At 38.5% G+C, this 27,868-nt stretch overlaps 1 protein-coding gene and 1 long non-coding RNA gene across 44 annotated transcripts in view; one reads left to right on the plus strand and one right to left on the minus strand.

Moving 5' to 3' along the window:
- Nucleotides 1-26,491, minus strand: part of agpat3 (1-acylglycerol-3-phosphate O-acyltransferase 3) — a 78,408-nt gene extending 51,917 nt beyond the window's left edge. For 4 of the 43 annotated variants that reach the window (XR_015475678.1, XR_015475676.1, XR_015475675.1 and 1 more), the window contains exons 1-7: nt 17,131-18,159; nt 16,860-16,962; nt 11,055-11,113; nt 8,829-9,073; nt 5,560-5,729; nt 2,938-3,099; nt 91-244 (exon numbers count right to left, since the gene is read on the minus strand). Coding sequence is in view for 15 of the 43 variants with exons in the window: in XM_087235481.1 (XP_087091607.1) it covers nt 91-244; nt 2,938-3,099; nt 5,560-5,729; nt 8,829-9,006 (664 nt within the window). In the remaining 28 variants the exon portion in view is untranslated. 43 annotated transcript variants of the gene reach the window in all.
- On the plus strand, nt 5,450-9,139 carry LOC147847004 (uncharacterized). The gene is made up of 3 exons (XR_015476997.1): nt 5,450-7,373; nt 7,575-8,244; nt 8,314-9,139. It is a non-coding gene; the product is annotated as an uncharacterized LOC147847004 (long non-coding RNA).
- Nucleotides 26,492-27,868: the final 1,377 nt, after the last annotated feature.

Below are 27,868 nucleotides of genomic sequence, written 5' to 3' on the forward strand. Positions count from 1 at the left end.
GGACTGAAACAAACACTACACCAAATCAAAATGTCTTGGTGTAAACTGTGTGTGACAATGACGGGGTGTGTGCACAAGTGTTTGTCTGACCTGTTCCCTTTAGGCATTGCAGTGTGGTGGTGAATCCTTTGGTGCGGGGCAGGAGGTGGTACTTCAGTTTGGGAAGGCCCTTACTCTCAGCCACCTGCATGCTGATCTGGTGTTTCTTTTCCGTAAATCTCGTTCCTTCACAGTACAACAGGAACTGCCAAACACACACACACACACACACACACACACACACACACACACACACACACACACACACACACACACACACACACACACACACACAAACACACACAAACACACACAAACACACACAAACACACACAAACACAAACACACACACACACACACCAGAGGATTGTAACTCTCAGGTCAGTGTTAAACAGAGTAATCCTATCACTTTGTAATCTCTGGCTCCTGTTGCCAACGGAAACTTCCAATCGGACCATGGTATAAGTGACCTCGCAGGTGGAGTTACGTGGCCGACCAGTAACACTGACCCATATCCAAATAAAATAAAAATAGAATAAATCATTATATATAAACTCACTAAACTCCATTTTCCAAACAACATTTTGGCTGCATCCGAAATAGCATACTTTCCTAGAAGGCTGAAAGCAGTATGTGAAAAGAATAGTACATCCATATTCATAGCGAGCATAAAAAAGTAGGAAACATGTACCCTGACAGATGATATGAATATGTATATGAGGATATCTTAATCTTACTATCCCATGAGATCACATAAAAATGACAATATGCAGTACAGAGAATGTGCTCACTACACTCATACTAAACTTAATATTTAAAGAAATATTGTCCCTTTGTGAACAGAAAAATGCCATAAATAATTCTATCAGGAGTATACAGGTTCCACTAAGGGCGTACTCACACTATGTACAGTTGCCTTGAACCTGGCCGCAACACGCTTTATCCTCATCTCGTCTCCCCCAACGGCCCGCTCTCACATTACATTCGGGCCTGGGCACGCTTACGTCATCGATGATGCACTGTTAAGTAAGCGCTCTCACTTAGCACAGTGAAGATTTCTTTATTTATATTGTTTTAGTCGTTTGAGATGCAGTGACATGCAGTCAAATATTACGCCAAACAGATCAACCACTTTTGACGCTCAAAAACAACCATAAAGTCCTCGTCCTGCAGGAATTAGGAGGTTTGCTGAAGGTGCAACTGTCATGCAGTGAGGGGTTTGAGTCTCTAATAATCTACGACAGTTTGTGTTCATTGAACAGTAAAAAAGATCAATAATTCCATATGAAACAAGACTGTAAAAGTCACAACTCGTCTTCAGTTTCGGGCTTAGGCGCGCTTTGCACTCACACTATAAGCATACCGCACCAAAGCCCAAGTGAACCGCGCTCTGAAACACCTCTTCCAACCGGGCCAGAGCCGGCCAAGTAAACCGTGCCTGAGCCCGATTCAGAGCGCTCACACTTCTCAAACGATCCGGGAACGGGCCTGGGCATGGATCGGATAGCATAATGTGAGCAGGCCCTAAGCTTCATAAAACAAACTCATGCATTTCAAGCAGTCAAAGCGCAACTAAGGCTGCATTTACACTGCATGGTTCAAGTGACTCAATTCCGACTTTTTTCTCAAAAATCATGCCATGGACATTACATTAAGATGCCTACTTAAAGAAGATCTAAAAGAAGAGAGCAAAATGAGATATGTTCTGTCATAAGCTAAAGTAAACCAGCTTGTCAAGAAGTATTAAAAAAAATGAAACCCTGCGAACAGATTAAATACAGAAATGGAGAAAAGAGCACTCTTTTATTATCAGCTGTTAGTCAGCGCCCGCTCTTTTTTTCCTGGTAAATGTACCTTTGCTGTGTGCTGTGTAAATACAGACAATCGGATATGAGTCAGTTTTAAAAGAGGATGTAAGAGAGTCAGCAAAAAAATCCGATACAGTCACAAAATCGGAATTGACCATCAAGATCTGCAGTGTAAATGCAGCCAAAGAAAGCAAAAGTTTTGACTAATTCATACACTCTGCTCAAATATTTGTTGTTGGATGATAAATGTGCCATATGTGGACTTTTAAACCTAAAAGTAAGTCTATTTTTACCATAGCAGTAAGTGTAGTTGGGTAATTAAAATGATTCTGTCATAATAATTTGTTTTTTAAAAGAGGTTATTGAAAAGAAAAGATTTCGTTCTTGTTAATGGAGTAGGGAGAATATTCACATTCACACGTTGAAATTTCCGGCAGGTTGCGTTGTTAGCACTCTCTGTGCCTTGTTTAAATGTGTCAATGCATTGTACTGTGTTTGCAGTTTGTGTCACTAAAGAACAGAACAAAAGTAACATCAAGCCTCAAATAAGTATAGGTCTATTAAGAATTTCAACTTAAAACGACTCAAAAACTATATAATAACCTACAAACTACACATAAACAGAGGAATAATAATAATAATGTACAAGTTAACCAAAATCTGCCTGATCTGAACCATTGAAGAAAGTTTGTGTGAGACTACAGATGTGTGGCCAGTCTGAGGTTAAGCTCAGCCCCCATTTTGACTTCTACAATTCAGCAAATACTTTAATTAAAATTCTGTCATCATTTCCCCATCCTCCACTTGTTCCAGACCTGTTTGAGTTTCTTTCTTCTGTTAAACACAAATAAAGATGTACTGAAGAATATTGGGAAAAAAACAGCCACTGATTTCCACTGTCGTATTTTTTTGTTTCTCCTATGCAAGTCACTGACTTCAACATTCATCATCTATAATCTTCAGTATATCTTATTCAACAGAAGAAAGACATTCATAAAGGTTTAGAGCCACTTTCAAATTTTGGGCAAACTATCCCTTTAAGTCACAGCTACATCATCTGAAGATAATCCTAGTGGGTAAGTGTACTCACCCACATGTATTCTGGATAATCTCTGAGACGGCTGAGTCCACTGAAGACAGTGTCTCTATCCTCCTCCCACTTCCTCTTGCAGAAGACTATTTCCAGGAAATACCACGTCCAGCCAATCAGAGGCACTTTCAGCAGTTCATGCTTTGCCAGAACCTTTGAACTCTGGATAAGAAGAAAAATCAAGATAAAACAAAAATAGCAAATGCAAAAAAAAAACAACAACAACAACAACAAAAAATTATTTGACGTCAGTGATTAAGAAGAATTTAAATCATCCCCTCAACCAATACAACTAAATTACAATTGTATCATTTAAACTATAAAATGTGCTAGTGTGTATTTTCATGCAACCAATGTTAGTTGTTTTAGTTACTAGTATGTATTCGCTTACTAGCCATTGTAAGCACTTATTGTTTGGGTTCTAATGCTTATTATTTAAGACACTGGTACAATATTTGTAAATACTAGTAAACATTAGAGACTTTATTAGATTTATTAGAGACTTTATTAGCAAATATCAGAGTACTCATTTATTAGACACTACTTGTTTGGTAGATACAAATACCAATTAAAAATACATTAGTATTTAGATGCTAGTACTTATTAGTGGTGTAATGGATCACAAATCTCAAGGTTCAAAACACATTATGTTTTTTTAGACACAAATCGGACAAATTTTCGGAACAATCAAAAAGGGGAGGAGACAAATGTCACTTGAATTCTATTTACTACAAAAACGAATTTAAAAAATATTAAAAATGAAACGAAAAAATGATAATTTGAATAAAATTAAATTGTAAAATATGCAGTACTGCGAAAAATTCACTGTTACTACTGCTGCTGATGACGCTAAATGTATAAAGATAACATTATAATTTGTCTCATTTGATCTCATTTTCAACAAATGATTCAGTTATTCCCTCAGAAAACTAGATGATCATTTTTGAAGATTTATTCAGTGGCATATTTCTAATGGCTGATTGTCACCGCCTATTGGTTAAATACTGTAATTGCTGCATACAACTTTCATTTTTGAGCATCGTTAAATGCATATGACTGTGATTTTAATCTTTACCATAAACATCAGTGCATGGTCTTATCTAAACGTCTTTGTTATTTGACTGTTTGTAACTTCATAACTCAAAAGACTAAAGACTGAATCTCTTTCTTGATTTTTGCATTTTTCAAACACAGATTTGAATGCAGCGTTTCAAAGGATTAACAAACATATGCAATTCCCCATCATTTATAATTTATGTTGCGTGGGTGTTGAGATCCTGATCTTTTAACGATTAATCGGGCCGCTTACACTGAATGCATAAATACAGACTAAATACGTAGTGACAGAAAACACCTTTAAATACCTAAGAAACCCACCACATCCTGAATAACCTACCACAACTTCTTCCGTCACCATTATTTTACAAGAAATGCTTTCATACATGTGTTTTGAATGACGCGAGAGGCGATCTCTCTGTGATCAAATTTAGGATTATTCTACAAATAAAAAAATCCGCGGGCCACATGTGTTCCAAACAGCGGGTTGTGATCCGTATGAATCACGAATCAACCGTGATCCGTTACACTCCTTGAACTTATTGAATAACTGCTACTATTTATTCAACAGATCATAAATGCATTTATTAGATACTAAAACATATTCTAATTATATCCAGTAAGTTTTTTTTAATTGATCTGTAAAAACTAATCATAACACGGGATTACTAAAGATGCTAGTTTCCATTAAATACTAGTACCTAATATATTAAAAAAACAATTGTAAGTTTTAAACAGGGACATGTAATACGCACTTGTATTCATTTAATAGGGACACGTGTGTAATTAATACATACATAATACATACTAGCATCTAATGACTAAATGCTAGAATGATAAATATAAACTCGTACCTATTTTATAGGTACAAGTATCTAAATTTGAATCATTATGAAATATCTACAATACTAAATTACAGATTATGATCTAATACAAAATTATGACCTAAATACTAAAACAAACTTGTAAATACAGACATATACTAACAACAAAACAGTTAGTACTAGTGACTAATGACACATTTAATAGGTGCACTAATGAATACTTGCAGAATCTACTGAATATGTGCTTTCATCTAATAACAAATATTAGAATATAATGAATGGTCACTTGTATCTGTTTAATAGGCACTGTTCCTTCATGTTGTACCAACACAAATCCATTACGTTAACGTAATTGTTTTAATAAGTTTAAGTGGACTGAACATAAAACAATTAGGTTCTCCCAACAGAATTCAAGAACTCAACTCATTTCAAATAAGTCATTTGAACAAGCAGCAAAAATTGTTTCTTTGAGTGTAGTTTCTAATAAATGTTTTTAAAAGTATAACTTGTAGTAAAAGTATCATTTAAAAAGATAGTAGTACCCAAGGAATAAACACCATGTAAGCAAATGAAATAGGTAGTATCTATAGATAAATGTTATGTAATAAATGTAGTTGATCGATGGATTATTATTTTATTTTGTTATTATTTTTTATTTTGAGACACAGGCCTACACAACTTTCACACCGTCCTTCACAACTTCTCACTCAGTTTCATCTCTTCACTGCTCATCGGGACTCACCCCCAGCACGCCGTATCTCTCACAGATGGTCCAGCCACACAGAAAGTCCACCTCGAAGTTGTGGTTGAGGATGATGATGACATGCTCTTTACCAAATTTATCCACCGTGGCCTGATCGGTGTACAGCGTGCACTCAGTGCCAGACCACCACTCCAACAACATCACTAACTCTAATATAAAGATAAAAGAGAGTAAACACACACAGAAATAATGCACGTCAAGAAGGTTTTATAATAGTAATATGACAAGAGCCATGACAAATGTTGCCTCCATTGGATAAATTGCTAAATTAATAAACCCAAATATTCAAATACATTTGAATTGGGTGGTGAATTAGATGGTCAAAAGGATGCATTAGAAAATAATTATCTTGGATATTTAATTTTGATTGTACTGCTAAACGGTCATTCGGATGAGACGTTAAACCGAGATACTGACTCTCTGTGGTTATTTAAAAACCATGGCATTTATCGTAAAAAGTAGGGGTGTAACCCCGTTGTCCTGGCCAAATTGCCTCCATCGGCCCTTTCCCATCATGGCCTCCAAATCATCCCCATCCACCAAATTGGCTCTACTACCTACAGCTTTACTACCTACAGCTCTACCACCAACAGCTGGTGTGTGATGAGTGCACTGGCGCTCTTGTCCTGTGCATGCCGTCGCATCATTCAAGTTGATGCTGCACACTGGTGGTGGTGTGGAGAGACCCCTCTCATGAATATGACGCGCTTTGGGTGTATGGCTTTACACAATAAATTCACTATATAAATACACACATTAAATTACATAAATCAGATACTACTAAATAATATTCAATTTTTCATAATATTCCATGTACGATATACATATTTTTTAAATTCAGTGTATAAACATTATATCCTATTAAATAAAAATAAATCAACAGAAATTTTATTCACCAAGTAGAAAAAAAAAGTCAAAAACAAATTTTCTTATTAGATTATTTTTACATTACATTATAGTTCTTCTAAAACCACTTTTAAGATATATATATATATATTTTTTTATTATTATTAAAAAGTCATTTAAATATAAAGTAAATGCTTATGGAGTAATTTGCAAAACCAGACTAGAACAAACACCATGAAGTCTCATAAAATTTGCATCATATCAATTGTGGAGTTAGCCTGTTCTCCAGTGTCCCACTCTGTTCAATTCATGACCACATCTAGGGCTGGGTGATTAATCGTAGGTGATATTCATTCACATTTCGACAGTGAGACCAGTGCTATAAACCTCCAGTGCATGCTTACAGATGGAGCAAGATTTAATACACAAAACAGTAATTCACTAGTAACTCAATTCACAAGCTATTGGACGATACTGACATTTAGATGACAATCGTTTTGTGATAACGACCACTGTTTGACTCTGTAGTTTGCTGCAAGTGAAATTACCCCATTAAGTAACATGTTTTTTAGTCCAAACTTACTTCAAGTCGAGTGTAGAATCATTCCACGAGATGATTCTATAGTTGTGTTCGTTAGTCACACTGAAATAATGAAGGGCGACGCAGTGGGTAGCACGTTCGCCTCACAGCAAGAAGGTCGCTGGATCGATCCCCGGCTCAGTTGGCGTTTCTGTGTGGAGTTTGCATGTTCTCCCTGCATTCGCGTGGGTTTCCTCCGGGTGCTCCGGTTTCCCCCACAGTCCAAAGACATGCGGTATATCCGTAGTGTATGAGTGTGTGTGTGTGTGTGTATATGTGTGTATGTTTCCCAGAGATGGGTTGCGGCTGGAAGGGCATAGAACGCTGCGTTAAAAAGGTGCTGGATAAGTTGGTGGTTCATTCCGCTGTGGCGACCCCAGGTTAATAAAGGGACTAAGCCGACAAGAAAATGAATGAATGAAATAATGAAAGCATTTTAATCTTCTTTTTACAATGCTATGGGACTATGCTCCCATTCACTGTAGCTGCGTCCCAAATGGCACACTATGCACTCATGCACTATGTACTTATGCACTTACACACTCAACAGGATAGTATATGTATGTAGTGGTGTCACAAATGGCACACTAATGTTTTTTCTACTAAGTGGAAATTCAAACCGTTTCCCTGATGACGTTTGACGGTTGCCAAATCAGTGAAATAAACGACTGAATTATCAAATAATACCTGCCGTGAGTATTGCCGCATTCACCATCGGGAAGCACTATAATCACTCTCATTGGAGAATTTAGCTTTCACCATCCAAAATAAATAAAATTATTCAACATGTGCGTCCGATAGCTCCGCCCCTTCCGCTACGTAAGCAAACCTGCGGTCGTTGAGTGCGTGAAGTGTCCATCATTACACACTTCTTTTAGCGGCTAAATGAGTACATCATCCGGGTAATTAAAGTGCACTTCTGATTTTTAGAGTTTTCAGTGTGAACACACTACTTACACTATTTATACTACAAAATGGCGTAGAATAGTGCATAAGTATGCCATTTGGGACGCAGTTTATGGGAATTTCCTGGGTTTCTTCATCGTTGGTGTTTGGAGTATGGCCAGAGTGCCCTCTGGTGATCAGACAAGATTTACTACAGATCACACAACTGTGCTTCCCTGACAAGATATGCATGACTATCATGGGGGTTTTCAATTTCATTTCGATTAAACGCCCAGCCTTAACAGCAACAAATAATAATAATAACAATAATGATCATTCCTTACATTTATATAGTGCTTTTTTGGACACTCAAAGCGCTTTACACATTGGGGGGAATCTCCTCATCCACCACCAGTGTGCAGCATCCACCTGGATGACATGGCGGCAGCCATACTGCACCAGCTGATTGGTGGAGAGAAGACGGAGTGATGAAGCCAATTATGATATGCGGATGGTTTAGAAGCTATGACCGACAGAGGCAAGTGTGCAAATTGAGCCAAGATGCTGGGGTTAAACCTCTACTCTTTTCGAAGGACAATGTTATTTTTAACGACCACCTCAGTTTAACGTCTCATCTAAAAGACGGCAGTCACTAAGCAGTATAGAGTACCCTTCACTATGGGCATTAGGACCCACACAGACCACAGGTTGAGCGCCCCTCGCTGGCCTTACCAACACCACTTCCGGTGGCAACCTACTAACCAGGCTCAGCCCTGTTAGCTTCAGTGGGTGACCATGTGAGAGTTGCAGAGAGCTAGCTGCCGGCTACATTAAGCTTCTTTGCATGACATCAAACCTGATCTCACAATCAAAGTAAACACAAGGTACCGGATCTGCTGGTTTGTAATAACATAAGCAAACACACAAAAGAACTCACGGCTCCATAGCGAGTAGGAGAGTCTGGTGTTGATTCTGCGGTACAGCTGTTTGTCGAAGGGCCACAGCACGCAGGTGCAGAGCTGGGTGAAGTTGATGATCAGGCCGCTCACCACAAACACAAAGCCAATCAAGAGCTGCAGGACGAACAGACTCTTCAGCCACGCCACCAAACCCATGACTGAGAGCCCCTTCCACACACACACTCACACTCACACGCACACACACACACACACACTCACACTGCTGGAAGAGAGGAGAGATGGCAGATTTAGACATACTGAAAAAATGATTAGGCAGCAACACACAGACTCTGACTCCTGCATATTTGTATTATTATGGATTATTTACATTAGTTACCTTTTACATAACCTTTTCAAGACAAAATGAAGTGATAAAAATATAATAAGATATATTCATGTGTAAATCAGGCTGACTCACACATATCTGTCTGTCTGTCTGTCTGTCTGTCTGTCTGTCTGTCTATCTATCTATCTATCTATCTATCTATCTATCCATCCACCCATCTATCACTTTACTGTTCTATCCATCCATCCATCCATCCATCCATCCGCCACTTTATTGTTTTATCCATCCATCCATTCATCCATCCATCCATCCATCCATCCATCCATCCATCCATCCATCCATCCATCCCTTTACTGTTCCATCCATCCGTCACTTTATTGTTTTATCCATCCATCCATCCATCTATCTATCTATCTATCTATCTATCTATCTATCTATCTATCTATCTATCTATCTATCTATCTATCTATCTATCTATCTATCTATCTATCTATCTATCTATCTATCTATCACTTTACTGTTCTATCCATCCATCCATCCATCCATCCATCCATCGATCTATCCATCGATCTATCCATCTATCTATCTATCTATCTATCTATCTATCTATCTATCTATCTATCTATCTATCTATCTATCTATCTATCTATCTATCTATCTATCTATCTATCTATCTATCACTTTACTGTTCTATCCATCCATCCATCCAACCATCCATCCATCGATCTATCCATCGACCTATCCATCTATCTATCTATCTATCTATCTATCTATCTATCTATCTATCTATCTATCTATCTATCTATCTATCTATCTATCTATCTATCTATCTATCTATCTATCTATCTATCTATCTATCTATCTATCTATCTATCTATCCATCCATCCATCCATCCACTTTATTGTTCTATCCATCCATCCATCCATCCATCACTTTATTGTTCTATCCTCTATTCATCCATCCACATGCATTTGTTTGCAGTATGCTTTAGTAATTAGGCTCAAAACAATTCATATCTTATACATAGTCAGTTATCAGCTTCCAAATACTAAGAGTTGTCAGTCATCAGCAAAAACATCCATACTGATGCATGAAGCTCTAGACATTCTAGAAGCTTATAATTCATGCACAGAAGGTGCAAAGGTGTGAAGAAACTTGTAAAAATCACACAGGAGAGAAAGCAGTCAGTTAACTGTTCCATGTGGTACAGCAAATTTTCAAACTCAAAGTAGAACTAATACAAAGATCATATTAAACACTTAAAAATGCACCAGACTTTTTTTGCCAGATATACATTTTATCGATTGATATATTTAATCATTTAGGATTTGTTCTCAATGGTTTTTATCTCATTCTCATAAACCCAACATCATAAATCATCTAATGTGCAAAGTGTCCTGTCACACCCCAAACACTGGGTAAAAATCTCCAGAGTTAATCACTGTTATTGATCTATGTTTTATTGCACACTCTATTGATTATTTACTATTGATTATAGTCCAGATTAACTTCAAATCGTGACATCTATGGTGATGTAGATAATAAGTCAATTCATTTTAATTCAGATCTTTTGATGACGGACTTCACTTTTATTATCATTCCTTTTAGATAGCGTTCTTGCTTTTAGCATTATTTCACTGGCAAACACAGTTGGTCATTTAGTACTATATTTACAGTCACACTTTAAAATAAAATTACATTAGGTAATGTATTTACTGACATGAAGTAATATTAACCAATTAGTAAGTAAACATATCAACACAACCTTATTTCATGAATGCAATATCAAAGTTACAAACATTACACCACTACAAGAGTTTGCATGAGTACCACAGACTGAGAATATATATGCACCAGTCGATTCACATGCATTACAAAAGCATAGTCAAGATATCTACATCAGGATATTTAACTTACCACAGCGGGCTCTTCTCTACAACCCTCTTTTACACGGCCCTTCACTTAGTACCACCGACCTGAAAGAAAAGAAGACGGAGCACGTTTAGAAAAATCCCGAAAGCTTCACTCGTGAATGCAACCGTCACCAACAGCAAGTCCCGTTTATTTTTACTTCCTCATCCTGTTTCAAAGATACGAAGCTTCACTGTGAAGTAGGCGAGAGTTCATGACCACAGACCCTCAGGCACCCAAAATTCCACATTCACTAGTACAGACTGCACATGCAACAGCAAATACGCACACAAACACAAGCGCAACCCTCTCACCCAGTTGGAGGAAATCCAGCCACCTTCTCCAATTTCTCTCTCTCATACTGTGCCACTGCTGTATCTCTCAGTCTATTATAACAAGGGAGTCTCTCGATGTGACTTAGCATGTACAAATGTCCTACTCTGAGCTCAACGATATCACATAAACATTCTCATTGGATTCAAAGGTCTCCAGTTTCAAATCGATTCTGAAAGCTTATCGAGCTTTAATCTCCCGGCACGGCTTAATCCGATAACAAGACAACAACCGCGAGCGAAAGCACTGGATTAATATCAGATATTCCAACAAAATGGGCGTTTCAGCAAATGCATTTGCCAAATAATCTTTTAAAGCAGCGCTTAACCAAATAGAAAGAGAGGATTGCATGAAACCCTGTCTCTATTTTCCTTCCAGGTTTATCTGATGTTGCAGAATGGCTTAAGCTGGCCGTCTGATAACCGATTAATAATACAGTTTCCACTGTTAGCATGTGCCTGCTCTGATAACAAAATTCAGTTGAGTCAACTGCCCTATTATGCCAACTAACATCATTTCAAAGTGCAAAGCTGTTGTGTGGAATAGATTCCTTTGGGCCGATGGTTCATGCAAGGTTCAATGTTACTGGACAGCTCAGTATATTGTCTATTGTGAATATACATTCACCAGCCACTTTATTAGGTACACCTTACTATTACCGGGTCGGACCCGCTTTTGCCTTCAGAACTGCCTTGATGCGTTGTGACATAGATTCATCAAAGTAGTGGACATATCCCTTTAGAGATATTAACATGATAGATATTAACATGAGCAGATTTGTCAGCTGCACATCCATCATGCAAATCTCCCGTTCCAACCCATACCAAAGGTGCTCTATTGGACTGAGATCTGGTGACTGTGGAGGGCATTTGAGTACAGTAAAATCCTTGTCATGTTCAAGAAAACAGTCTAAGATGCTTCGTGCTTTGGAGACCTGGAGCGTTATCCTGCAGGAAGTAGCCATCAGAAGATAGGTACACTGTGGTCATAAAGAGATGGACATGGTCAGTAACAACACTCAGGTAGGCTGTGCTTAATTGGTACTAATGGGCCCAACGTGTGCCAAGAAAATATCCCCCATATCATTACACCCCCACCACCTGCCTGAACCGTTGATACAAAGCAGGATGGATCCATGCTTTCATGTTGTTGACGCCAAATTCTGCCCCTACCATCTGAATGTTGCAGCAGAAATCGAGACTCATCAGACCAGACAACATTTTTCCAATTTTCTATTGTCCAATTTTGGTGAGCCTGTGTGAATTGTAGCCTCAGGGGGGTGCATGGGGGGGTTGGTGTTGGACAGCAGGCCAGATTGACCGTCAGGCCACCAGGAAATGTCCAAGTGTTCCCTATGGCCAGTCCGCCCCTGAATGAAAGTCAACTTTAAGGTAACGAGCTATGACGCAGTTCGGCAACAACCAATCAGTTTGTAACTGTCGACTGCTGGAGAGGATTTCAGAGAACAGATCCTGTAATCTTTGGTTTTGACCACAGTTGGTCCCACCAAGGGTTTGATTATTGCGGTCATTGGATTTCCAATTATTTAGTCATTTCTTTCAGGGACATAACCAAAAAAAAAGTTGCTGGTGAGTTACTGATGTGCATTAATGTTCTATATTTTGGGAAAAAAGTGGGTATAGGTGGCGCGGTGGGTAGCAATGTCGCTTCACAGCAAGAAGGTAGCTGGTTCGAGCCTCGGTTAAGTCAGTTAGCATTTCTGTGTGGAGTTTGCGCTATAGGTGAATTGGGTAAGCTAAATTGTCGTTAGTGTATGTGTGTGATTGAGAATGTATGGGTGTTTCCCAGTGATGGGTTGCAGCTGAAAGGGCACCCACTGTGTAAAACATATGCTGGATAAGTTGGCGGTTCATTCCGTTGTGGCGACCCCTAAATAATAAAGGGACTAAGCCGAAAAGAAAATAAATGAACGGAAAAAAAGCTGGAATCTCATGCCAATTATAACTATTGTACAAAACAGCATTTTTGCTTCAGAATATTTCAAATATATGGGCATATTGAAAAAGTGGAGCAAAGCCACACCACACACTATATCTTCTATAATTGAACAAATTTGATAAAGGCACACAAAATATTTATGCTAGAAAGCATGTGATTTGTTGGCAGGGCAGCCTGTAGGCGCTCTTGCCCGCGGCGTGTAAATGCATATTTAGGGGAACTGAAATAAAGAACCTTTATTTTGAAAAGTGTACAGTTACACAGTTTTCTCACCTTCAACAGAAACTTAATTAGCTACATAAAAGCTAGCCTTTTACATCGACATCACTGTACAGCACTTGTTTGCTTTAATGAATTAGTTCACTTTCTTACTACCTAAAGTAAAGATTAGGTATTGATAACGAAGCTGGTATTGAAGTTGGAATTGACCAAAGACAAAATCCAAAAAGAAAATATTTGTGTCATGGACCAACTAGCCAAAATAGCACTGTCATTTGCAACCACCAAGATGACCTTCAGCAAGTTTTGCACAGACAAGTAACAACTTCTCCCGCAATGTAAAAATTCAGCTAATTTATCTGCTACATACATACGAGCGGTCAGAAAGTCAATGATTGCTGGGAATTAGCATATAGCATATCAGTAATTCTGTCAAATATATTTACTGCCATTTTAAACAAACACAAAAGAATCACGATTTCAACACAGGGCAGCAAGTCAATGTTTAAACCTATAAAGAACATTCCTACGCCAACATATTAGCCAAGACAAACAGAATGAAAAACAGCACCAACCTTAACTGAAGATCCACAGGCAGTGTGTTAAGTTAAATAAATCTGCCTTCAGTATGAACAGAGACTGATTAAAGAAGGAAAAAGAGAAAGGGTGGGATAGGAAAGAGCTGAACTCTGTCCTCAAAGCCACCACTGCATGAACTGAGGTAAACTTTGGAGTCTTACCAATGTGTGTGTGTGTGTGTGTGTGTGTGTGTGTGTGTGTGTGTGTGTGTGTGTGTGTGTGTAAGAGAAAAAGACAATGACTCGGAATGCCAATGTGCTTTGAATGCCAACCCCCCCTAATGACAGTAAGTGGGTTGCACTAGGTGTATATCAGGGGGAATGTGTGTCTGTGCATACTAAAGGATCACCTGATCAACTTGTCAGAGCTAGTCTCAGCCAAAGACATATTTGAGCAATAGCAAACTACTACTGTACTGCATGATTCACCCATCCCACCAATTATTAGCACTTCACACATCAGACAGACTGAATGTGCAACTTGGGTGAGGAAAGTTATTTCCAGACAATTTATCAACAGCTGTTTGGTGATAACATAAAGTAAAAAATACAGTTTTATGGCCCATTTTCACTGAGTGGTACAGTATGGTACGGGTGACCGTTTCTATTGCCAAAAGGGTACCAACGGCAGTTTGTTCATATTTTAGGTTTCTGAAAGAATCATTTGCTCCTTTGTTTTTTTGGGCTTCTCAGTTGTTTTTCACGTGCACGTTATATCATCAGCTCAAGAAGTTTGTTATTTCAAATATAGATGCACAGTGAGCGCACACAAGCTTTCTAGAGAAAGTGAAGAGAAAGGTTTGTTTGAGCTCAGGCTTGTTATTATATTTATATATTATCACGATGTAATGTCTCGGCTGTTTATTTAAAAATGCCGCCTCCTTTGATTCCATTCTCCGACTTGTGTATGCATGAGTGATGCTTCTCTGTAAACCAATAGCAATCAGCTGCGCGTCTAGCTCCGCCTTCTGGTACTATTTTCTTGTGCAAGGTACCCTTTCGAAAGGATGCCCAAAAAGTGGTACGGTTCGCTTTTTGGTACCTTTTCACAGTTGAAACGGCCATAAAAGCACACCGAACCACACAGCACCATACCACTCAGTGGAAACAGGCAATTAGTCTTCAACAACCAGGTCAAAGTCTGTTAATTCATGCATAGTTGTTCTGGTTTAACCAGGGCTTAATTTGTGCCGGAACACGCCAGATCCGGATCCGGCACCCTCCTCAACCGCCCTCCTCCGCCGCCTGCTGTTCCCTTGAAAGGGAACAAATCGCCCGATCTTCACTTTCGTCCACGACACCTCTCAGCCAACCTATGCCCCACCATGTCAAAGCTCATTTTATATCGAAGTTGATGTTTAGCTGCATTGGTGTTTCGTAACATCTAGTTTATTTTATGAGGTGGGTTGTTAGCTCAATGCTCAACCCCCAACTTAGAGGACCAGGACATGCACACATGCACTACGGACAATTTAGCTTATCCAATTCACCTACAGCTAATGTCTTTGGACAACAACACTCAAGACGATTGCTGCCATATGCAAAAAATTAAAAATAAAAAAATAAAAATGACATATTTAAGTTCATATCTTGTTCCTCGTTTATTGTATTGCTAGTGCGAGGAATGCATAGCAATATAAAAAGAGATAGGGTGGAGGATTATAGATGTAGGGATCAACCAGCTTAGGTGGAAACAGCTGTCTGGCCTGCATCACTAGACAGGCTGGGGCCATAGTTTTCAAAATGTGCCTCTGAAAAAAGTTAGATTACAAGTTTGTAGAGTGCCAAAGAGTACAGAGAAACTTCGCAGAGTTTTAAATGATATGGAGAAAGAAGTTAGGTTCCACTTGAGATGGTAACCTTTAGCAGTGTGATTTTCAGATACATCTAGTCCAACAGTTTGACTCCCTGAAAAGATTTACAGAGTCTTCAAACCTGCTCCCAGTGAGCTACCATCCTTTAGATTTAAGCTCCATCCCCAATCTACCACACCTAAACGAGTTAATCAAGGTGTTCAGGGTTAATTGATGTTAATAATAATTGGCAAGTGTGAAGCATGGTGGCACAGTGGGTGGCGTTCTTGCCTAACAGCAAGAAGGTCGCCGTTTTGAGACCTGGCTGGGTCAGTTGGCATTTCTCTGCGGAGTTTCTCCCCGTGTTTGCATGGGTTTTCTCCGGGTGCCCGGTTTCCCCCACAGGTCCAAAGACATGTGCTATGGTTGAAATGGGTAAGCTAAAATATCCATAGTAGGTGTGTATGTCCTGGTCCCTCAGGTAGGGGGTTGAGCTTTGGGTCAACAACCCACCTCGTAAAAATGAAATGTTATGAAACACCAAGATGGTGCGGCTAAATATGAACTTCAATATAAATTGCCCTGTGAGTAAGAGTAAGTAAGAAGCCTGCAGGATGGTAGCTTTCCGAGGTTTGAGCTTGCCTGTTTTCCAGTGATATAAACAGACAAAAATAATGACATTTGAGATGTATGAGACAATATCTGGCCTTTGTTCTAATGACAATTCATCAACAGGTTGTCATCCTAGTGCCCTAATCACATACGAATAAGACAAGGAGTGCAAATAACTACAAACTAAAAAATTAAAGACTTAGGCAAGAGGTCTCTCGCTTGACCTTTCCCTGTAGACAATCCAATAACCCTTTATATAAGTAGCAGGTGGCCTAATCAATCCACTGTTAATTTGGATGACTATTAGCCAAACTCACCAGTAGGCGTAGTAGGCCACTGCCATGACCACTAACGCCCCACAGACCCCCGTGAAGATCATCACAGCCCCCTGATTCAGCATCTTCGCTTCTGTTGATGGGCCTTCAAAGAAAATCAATTACGTGATTAACTTTCACTGGTTTGTTTTGAAGAAAAAAAGGCAGTTCAGTTCCTGACAAGCTTGGAGACGGAGGAGTCAAACAGCAAAAAGTGCTCCTGAAAATTTTTGGCCCAGAATTCCTTTCAAAAAGTTGTTAGAATCAGTCTCACCCTGGCTAGAGCAACATGCTAATGCTAATCCCAGAGAAGGAGAGCGCCTTTAGGATGATGCAAACAGAAGCAAAGCTTTTTCCCGTTAAAAAAAGATGATGCACGCTAAATCCACGCCACCGAACCACATGAAATGTAAGATATCCACACCAATGCTGATCTTCAACAAGACATTGCTATCGATTATCCTCCCGAAAAGCTCAAACTTAGTTGCAGATAGTGAATCCTTAGGTAGATGCATCAGTCTTACAACAAAGCGTGGACATAGTTAAGCCAGAGAGAGCCGTTCTCAGCATCCTTTGTCCCCTCCTCTTCTCTAATCTCCTCTGGATTAGATTACCAATGATTAGCACTCTGGAACAGCACCCTGGATAAGTCACATTGCATTTACATCAACCTCAAGCAAGGCTGGAATGGACAGGATTGAGCTAAGTGGGACAAGACAGTGGTAACTTCCTTTAGCCACCAGGAGGAGCCTTTTAGGCCATCCACCCTTGCACACGAGGCATGATACATTTCGGTATGATTCTGGTGTCTTGTGGGTATTGTAGCATGGTAAGCAAGCTTCTACATGGCTTTGACGTAGATCTCTTGGTATCCAAGGTCGACCGTGCCCCAAGTCTACTTTAGATGAGGTGGTGATGAAACGATTAGGCAGGTTTTGACCCAAAGCCATGACTGCACAACTGCATTACTGGCAGAAATGAAGAACACAATGCGCCACGGGCCAACACGTCACACAACCGAGTACTTAGAGAGGATCCCTTTTTATATACATCCTGCTTTTCTTGTTCAATTTATCTCATTATTTCCTCTGTCTGCTTTCATTTTGATGTCAGTCTGTCTTTGATTATGCTATGCTGGTGAACCTTGTATACCTGCATTAAACCCAGCTTCCTCAATTCATCCAATTTCAGAAAGGTCAGCATTACAGCATCCAAGGCATTTATGTGCAATGATGGGGGTTTCTCAAATAAAAGAATCTGTCTTGGTCTCAGTAAATACCTCGACGCTCCTCGATTCCATACACTGGGAAAAAAGGACAAAGAATAATCACCTTTCTGATGGGATGACCACCTAGGAAATTTGAAGATAGCAAGCAGGAAGGGAGTCGTACTAAATAGCGAAAGTGAATAAGATAAATGAAGACCTTGACATTTTGGTAGACAATTGATCAACATCTGAAACTGGGGATAATTATGGTTTCTTTTAAATTTGTGTGCTGTGAGTCGATCTTTGGTTGCTGTACTCTAATCAATGGAAACCTGGAAGAGATTAGACCTAATATTGAATGCACAATTCAAGTGCATTTTGGCATCTTTTACAGACTTTGCCTGGTAGGGCATATACCATAAAGCACATACAATAGAAGCCATAATAAACCAAAGCAGCTTATTGGAGTCCAAATGAGGTCAAGATGCCTAAATCTATAATCTTATCTGTGTTTTACACCAACAAACAAACAAACACTTCTAAGAATTCTTTCAGCAACTGGTGAAATCACATTTCACTGAAAGGACAAGTACACCCAAATATGACATTTCAAGCACACCCATGTTGTTCTTGATTTGTCTGCGTTTCTTTATTTAAAAAAAAATACCTTTTTAACTACTAAACTGAAGTCAATGCTTCAAAAAGGGGTTTCAATGATCTCCACAGCCATGAAATATGGCGTTAAGTCTACAAAGGTTTCCTCAACGCCAACAAACCAGTGTTTACACTCTTAAGCAAGTCATCCTATGAGCGGCTTAGAAAGTCAAAAGACACAAACCTGTGTACTTAATGTCTTAACGTTAATGAATGAACTACAAATCCCATAATGCACTGCTAACTACAGAATAGTGCAAGGCATGACACTAAACCCAATAAACACATTTATTATGTCACATTTCTTTGGCAAAGACAACATTTCCTGTGATAAGTGGATAAGTCTCTAACGGATATTGGCCTAAATCACTAAGAACTATTTTAAAAACTTTCTTTATTTTTTTTTATTTTTTACACATTAATTTTCACCACCGGCACCTACCAAAGCATATACAATCAGTTGTCAAGCTTTTATAAAAATGAATAACAAGTCTTCTGTGCTCCAGTCATCAGGGGGTTTTATTTTACCCTGCAAACACTTGTGTGGTTGGAACATACTTAAGAAAGGACTGGATAATATAAGGGTATTTTGATCAAAATGAATTTGACACTGCTCTTTCAGTGTTGTTCATTCGCAATATAAACTCGGCCAATAAGGGCATTATTGGCTTGTTTTCATGGTGCAGTACGTTTCGGTACAGTACGGTATGCATTCATTTCCATTTCCCTTGTCAGAAGTAATACAATAGCTAACGGTGTACTGTACCACTTTTTACGAACCCTTTCAAAAGGGTACCTAGCACATCAGTGATGTACCAAAAATATCAAGCTAGATTTGCTGCTGAATGCTATTGGTTTATGTAGAATCGTCAGTTGTGCATTCAACAAGCCAGGGGAGCTTGCCTGCATTTACTGCAACAATTGAAATAATAAACATGGGTGTTCAAAAGATGCGATATGTGAACGGCCGACAAAGTTTTCTTCTTCAAGAAAGGATGATGTCGGTCACAACTTTGCCATGAACCAGGCTAACTGAATAAAAGAACTGTTGGCAGTGGAATCGCAAGCCTGGAACTGAACTGTAGCGCTCTGTGGAAACATTAATTCAGCACAAGCCGTTGATGTTTAGAAAGTTTCATCTAGGTTTGCACGATACTGGAATTCGATACCAATCGATACTAAAATTTCAAAAACGTCCATTTCTTGCTAACATTTAAGCGCTACTGAGCACGTTCTTAAACAGTGCTGATTTGCCGTTGTGTTCATGTGCTCAACAGAAATGACTGTGATTAGCTGTGAAGGTCATCAGTTCACCGAACTCAGTGTAAACAAAGATACAGGGACACTGAAGTGTTTGTCCACATCAGCTGGTTTGTCTATAAGCTGATACATATGAGCAATCCACTAATGATTCACGGCTTTAAAACACTCCAGTGTCCCTGTATTTGTGGTTACACTGAGTAAACATCGATGAGTTTGGTGAACTGATGACTTTCACAGCCAATCACAGTCATTTCTGTTGAGCATGTGAACCTAATGGCAAATCAGCACTGTTTAAGAACGTGCTCAACAGCGCTAAAATGTTAGTGGGAAATGGACATTTTTTAAATTTCAGTATCGATTGGTACAGAATTCCAGTATCATGACAACTCTAGTTCCATAGTTCCACATAGCCTAAAGACCCAGGTAAACTAACATTCCCAAATGAACCACTGTATATTGATTCAGGTTAAGTCTGGGAGTTAGTTCAGTGTTAGTATCTTGGTATTACTAAATGTAATTACCGTTTCTTAAAAGGAGGAATAAAGTCATGTGATGAAATTACAACTGTGGCCAATTTGGGCATCCATGTATAATCTTTTATTCATTCAAGTTTCAGGTTACACTAGAGACTGGGTCTCTCATACGAATCTCTGATGTCAAGAAATAGATAAAACCTCACTATTGCACTTGAATAACTGGTAGATCCAAGCACTTTTAGCCTGAAATGTTTAAATTGTAAAGTTACTGCCGTATCCTTCCCAATTCAAAGCACTTTAGTAGCTTTTCTTAAGGCCTTTTCCAGCATTGTGGTCTACAAAACAGCAAATCAACAACATTTGGATGAAACCCCAGATGTATTCAGTTGGGTTGCTGTGATCTTGATTTCTATGACAACCCAACTGAAGTAAACATGGCATTTGACATTCACATTATTATTCTCACCACTGATCTGCTTACAGTGTTTGATGGCATTTCTATCATTTGCACTACTTTCACAATCTCATCCCAAACCTCCCAAGTTCAACCCTGACGAGCCTGAAATAGATGAGCGGCCAACACAAACAACCTAGCAAGCATTTTTTGTTTTTAAAAGATGTCTAAAAGACGTCTAAACAGTCATCTTGGCTAAAGCAAGGCTAAATTTGGGCTGTCAGTGAAAATCTAATAGACGTCTAAGAATAGGCAAAACTAGACTAGTCATCAAATAAACAGAAATGAATGACTACACATATAAAGTCTGTCTAATCTGTCTATTTGATGACTAGTCTAGTTTCGGGCTATTCTTACATGTCTATTAAGATTTTCACTGACAGCCCAAGTTTAGCCTCGCTTTTAGCCAAGCTGTCTACGTTTAGATGTCTATTAGACGTCTATTAAACACAAAATTGTTTGCTGGAAAACTCCTGGGGCTGAAACAAACGATTTCAAAGCCACGTCATTCAAGCCCTTTTCACAAACCAGAAGATAGATATGCTCTGTTCGCTGTCCAAAGGAAGCGGGGGAGCTGTTAAGAGGATAATGTCAAGGCGTCACTGCTAAAAACCTCTGACCCACATTCTAATCGAGAGAAACCAAGTTGCCCAACAACAAAGCGACTACATGGCCCCAATCAAGACACTGGATGAGGCTGATGTTATCTTCCTCAGGTGTGAAGTAATAGTGTTAGGTTTAATTAACACAAGGTATCGGATTAAATGTAAGGCAAGTAAGGTTGCCTCTAATATAGTAACAGAGCGTCATGGATACATCGAAGGATACATCTTATTTAAAAATACTCCCAATGATGAATATTTACACATTGTTCTAGCACAAACTAAAATGAGTAAAATACCTGAAAAAGTAACATGTTGTTATTGGATTTGTTTACATGTACTTTCTAATTTAACACGGTCAAAATGAACTTCATTGTGCATATGAATGAATGCATAACTGATTCAATCACATCTCTTATTCTGATCCAATTAATTGTTGTTGCACGGCTTTGAATGGAGTGATGCTTTGCTACAGCTGCAATATTACATGATTATAAGTGGCAAACAATATTTACATTAAAAGAAATGTCACATTCTTGTCAAAGGATGAAAAAGAGCTGGTTGAGAATGGAGATTGCAAAATGTTGATCATGCATCGGGAACTGCCTAGCCGGCAAGTGATGGCAGGTCTACAAAACTAATGTAGAAATTAATTACACAAAATAAAAACATGGGAACCAAATTGGTTCTTCTGTAATATCAAAGCAAAGCAAATACAGTTACTGCGGGAAACAATTATCTCAGATTTGAACAGTTATGTAGAGTGTGCGCGCGAGTTGTGCATGACATGAAGACTCAAGGTTAAGTTAAATTTTTGCTTTTCAAAGTTGTGCTTTTTGTGGATAAAAACCCATATATGCACACACAGACATTTATTTTCAGTCAGCCAGCCCCAGGGCTTCCGGTGCATTGTCATCCTATACAAAATCACAGCATTTAAGATTTGATTTCTTTAAAAAAAAAAAAAAACTGTGATCTTCATTGCCTGGCTGAGATATGATATAAAGTGGGTCTCAGACCAAACAAGAAGCAGCACTGCATTATATTTGTCCATGCCATGTCTTTTAAATATGGAAAATATTTTTACCTCAGTGTTTTCAATAGAATTTTATATGTATTTTAAGGTTTTAATTCTGCATTTTGGACACATCAACTAGTGCTTGGTGTTAGTGGTAAACTTGTTAGTACAAATAAAAAGTAATGCATTAAACCCTGGCTGAAAATTAAATTGAAGTTCACGAAAACGAACCATTACTTCATTATAAATAAAACCAAAAACTATGTAAGCAAGGCCAAACATAAATCAACCAAGGTTTTGCTATACCAACAATACTTTATCCATGGTATTTTAGTTTAAATCTGCCAAAAAAAATTTTACTACATTTTTTGTTAAGTTAGAAACATGGTGAATTGTGGTAAGAGTCAGTATGGTAATATGCATAAATATATCTGGCTTCATTTTAAAGTCGCATTATGTAATTCTGACCACTAGAGGGCACACATTAACAACAAACGAAGGCGTAGTTTGACTGAGTGTGGAATTTTGGGAGTTGTCATCATCATTACATATGTTCATGGATTAAAATTATTATTACAGGTAGAAACATCGGCTTTATAATACTAAATACATTTTACTTTCTGTATTACTTATTATATTACAGCATAATAACACAAGTCAGCAGATATATATATATATATATATATATATATATATATATATATATATATATATATATATATATATATATAGTGTTCTAGTGTTTGTTTTTTGGATAGGCTTATGAAAAAAACATACATATTGTCCCTTTAAATGGAGTTCTTAAGTTCACACTAACAGATATTTTACTAAATAGAATATGCATATTAGGCATACTGTCCTTTGAGCTCGGAAAAACACCCCCAACTTTAATTATTCCCCTTGTAAAGGCTGATTTATACTTCTGCGTCAAACGCCGGCGTATGTCGGTGTTGCTGACGTGCACCTCTCAAAAAATGTAACTACACGTCGCAACGACGCGTAGCGCAAGCACTGTGGGTCGGCTTGGTAGCGCTGACGAGTCTGGGCAGGACCGAGAGCCGCGTGAATGGTGCGAGCGATTGTTTACAAGTGTGGAGCTCCGGATGGAAAGTTTTGTTTTGTGTTTACCTCATAGTTAAAGTTGTTGCACGTCTGCCAGTTCCTGTCTCAAAATGAGCAAGTTTGAGCCACTTGTACATCCCGGAAGTGTTCAGGAAAAGCAAAACAGCAGCGAAGAAACTCGACACAGAGGAACATTTACACCTCACTTCCAACTAGCGTTTCGGAAGTGTTAATGCAGACCAACAGAGACAGCGCACAGAAGTATAAATGCACAGCTACGCGCGTTGCATGCGCCGGTCACTTGACGCAGAAGTATAAACCAGGCTTCAGGAGAGAGATAGATATATATAGGGGTTTGAGCACAGGGCCTGGGCTCTGGCCTCATATTAAAATTGAGTTTAAAGGTGTGGAGATGGGGTGGTGGAGTGATATTGAGATAAAGTTGTTTTATGTTCGCACATTTGTTCAGTGACACAGTCATTATATTGTTTTCCACACTCTCAGAAATAAAGGTGCACGAGCTGTCAATGGGGTGGTATCTTTTGAAAAGGTACACATTTCTACTTGAAGGGTCCATATTCGTACCTCAAAAGTACACATTAGCACCTTAATATGTTTAGAGGGACCCTTTTGTACTTTTTAGGTACTAATATGTTACCTTGAGGTATTAATATGGACATTTTAGGTACAAATTTGTACCTTTTCAAAAGGTACCACCCCAGTGACAGCTTGTGCACGCTACTTTGAATATTCAGTCTGAAATCACATGCAAGTATTACTTCAAAACAACATTAGCACCATTCAATTGACTGTGAATGTTGTTGTACTTTGACAGTAATTAGTTGCTAAAATGTTTTCCCTATTTAAAATTTGCAAGAATTGCAACCAATACTTGTCTGAAATTATATTATTAGAAAGCTGAGAAAAAAACATGGTAGGACATGTGTGGTTATCTATAGGGGTTTGGTCTTATGCTGTTTGAATATTAGACATTGAGTGTCCATCAATGAGTTAGCCATGTCCTCCTCCTCCTCTCGAAACTTGTTTATAACACATCATAAAATGAAACCTGAGGTAAAGCTGATTTTATATTCGCACATTAGTTCATTTTTGAACAGTGACAACACTGTACTTTAAATATTCAATCTGAAATTGCATGTTAATATGACTTTAAAACAACATTAGCACTATTTAATTGACTGTGAACATTATTCTATTCTGACAATTCTGTCATTAGCTGCTAAAATGATTTCCCGCTTTACAAACAATACTTGTCTGAAATTCTATTATTAAGAAGATAAAAGTCGAGAGAAAACCGAGGTAGGTGGTTATCTATAGGGGTTTGGTCTTATGCTAATTTAAAAGTTGTGTACACAAGTTAGCCATGTCCTTCTCCTCCCAAAATTTGTTTATAACACATTATAAAAGGAAACCTGAGGTAAAGCTGGTTTTATATTTGCACATTAGTTCATTTTTGAACAGTGACAACATGTAGACTATACTGTACTTTGAATATTCGTTCTGAAATCACATGCAAGGATGATTTCGAAACAACATGAGCACTATTTATTTGACAGTGAATGTTTCTGTACTTTGACAGTCATTGGCAGCTATGTTTTCCCTATTCAGAATTGGCAACCAATACTTGTCAGAAATTATATTATTAAGAAGCTGAGAGAAAACAGAGGTAGGACATGTGTGGTTATCTATAGGGGTTTGGTCTTATACTGACTGAATAATACACTGAGTGTCCACAATGAGTTAGCCATGTCCTCCTCCTCCTCCAGAAATTTGTTTATAACACATCACAAAATGAAACCTGAGGTAAAGCTGGTTTTATATTCGCACATTAGTTCATTTTTGACCAGTGACAACTTGAGACTATGCTGTACTTTAAATAGTCTAAAATCACATGTATGACTTCAAAACAACATTAGCACTATTTAATTTAATTGACTGTAAACAATTATGTACTTTGATAGTTATTGGCTGCACATGTGATTTCTCCATTTAGAGTTTGTAAATAATACATCTGAAATGACATTATAAAGGAGAAAGTCAGAATGTGTGAATATAACACCAACTTTACCTCAATCATCAACATCAGCAAATAAAAACACCCACTAGTAACAGGAACGTTTAAGCCTGACACATAAGACCCAAATGCAGTTGGACTTACATAAATCATGACTAATGTACACGAGTAAAACCCCACTCAGCGGCTAAACAGAAGGGAAACAGCCCAGCACCGCATCTGAACTCTAGTAACCCCGATAATCGCACGACAGTGACGCGCGCGCCGGTCGGGAATGACACAGGGCAACCGATTCATAAACACCAACAAATCCAGAGCCATTCAAATGCAAATGACCGCCGAGGAAGCTGAGATAAACATCATGCAAATAAAGAGGATGCACATCTGAAACGGGTGTTCCCCGGGCTGTCAAACAGCGAGGCTGTGAAGTGCACTATAACACGCTGCTCCTATAAACCGACCACTGCAGCACGGGGAGCTCGTGCACACACACACACACACACAAACATCTAACATCAGGCACGCGCGATGCACAACAGATATAATTAAATGAAACGTCAGATTGTTCAATTCACTCATGCATTTGCCTGTCAGCATTAATAAAAGCTTTATTAACACGGTATTAATGTGATTTAAAGAGCAGTCATCGCTGCGTGCGCGTGCATTATTACCTGCTTAAATGTCATCAGTGGAGGTTTCCTGCTTCTCGATGTGATGGCGATGCTGTCGGGAGGTGGTGTCTGAGCCTCTGGGGTGCTGCTCAAATGATCGCTACTCTTTGTGTCCGTATGTGGTTATCCATCCACGCACAACAAAACACACACACACACACACACCCGTATATATACACATTTACACACACACACTGCATCTAGCCGTGGGACTTCCTGTCCGATTGCCTTCGCTCTTCGACTGGAAACAATGGCGCTGTGTGGTTCCACCGCTCCTCTTTCCGCCTCGTCAGACTGCTGGAAGACGCCGAACTAATTAATACAGTCGATCTGGGGAATTAAATACATTTGTGAGTGTTTTAGACTTTCAATTAGTCTTCTTTAGAATTAAATTTATATTGGGAAAAGAGGCAAAGATGCTGGATGTAGCAAGGATTTGCTTGATGCAGCACAACAAGCGATACAGTTGCCGAAGTTATGAAATTATGAAAATTACTCGTTATTAATTATGAATATATACCATGAGATAATATTAAATATATATAGTGTTTGAAAACATCCGAAGCATTTCGTTTAATATGCAAAATTTAAAAAGAATCTGAACTACAATATCAGCCTATTGAGGTTTAATAATCAACAGTGGTGTAAAATAACTAATTACAAATACTCAAATTACTTTAATTGAGTAGTTTTTCCTCAGGAATTATAATATAATAAGTCTTTTTTAAAATATGTGTACTTTTACTGTCCCTTGAGTACATTTTTAGTGCTGTATCGACACTTTTACTCCATTATTTTCCTTCAACCTGCAGTCACTACTACAATTCTATCTTGTCTATGGTGATTAGCTAAAGTAGAAAAATCAGTCCTGCGATTTCTGTCCAATGAAATCACACATAGAAAGTAAATCACATCATACTGAACTACCTCAATACATAGGCAGCAAACCTTTTGGAAGCATTAATAATGTCCAAAAAGATGTCTAAAACCAAGAGACTGTTTATAGACTGCATGTCATCGATGAGAAACTGAAGGATGTCGACTGTATGATGACTGAAATCACCAAACAGCCTCAAACAACCACTAAATGGAACAAATGAAGAATGGAAGGAAGGGCTGAAGAAAGGAAGGAGCGAAGTAATCAAGGAAGGAAGGATCAAATGAAGGAAGGAAGGATTCAAGAAAGGACTGAACAAACTAAGGAAGTAAGGAAGGAATGAATGAATAAATGAACAAAGGACCCAACCAAGGAAGGAACAAAAATATGAATGAATGAATGAACACACGAATGAAGGGAGGAACGAAGGAAAGACCACACGAATGAAGGAAGGAAAGATTCAAGGAAGGACTGAACAAACTAAAGAAAGAAGGAAGGAAAGAACAAATAAATGAATGAAGGAATGAATGAATGGTCGAACAAATGAAAGGAGGAACGAAGGAAGGACCAAACGAATAAAGGAAGGAAGGATTCAAGGAAGGACTGAACAAACTAAGGAAAAAAGGAAGGGAGGAACAAATGAATGAACAAAGGACCTAAAGAAGGAAGGAACAAATATATAAATGAACAAAT

Source organism: Danio rerio, chromosome 1 (genome assembly GCF_052040795.2).
Source record: "Danio rerio strain M-AB ecotype USA chromosome 1, GRCz13ab, whole genome shotgun sequence".
NCBI classification, from domain to species: Eukaryota; Metazoa; Chordata; class Actinopteri; order Cypriniformes; family Danionidae; genus Danio; species Danio rerio.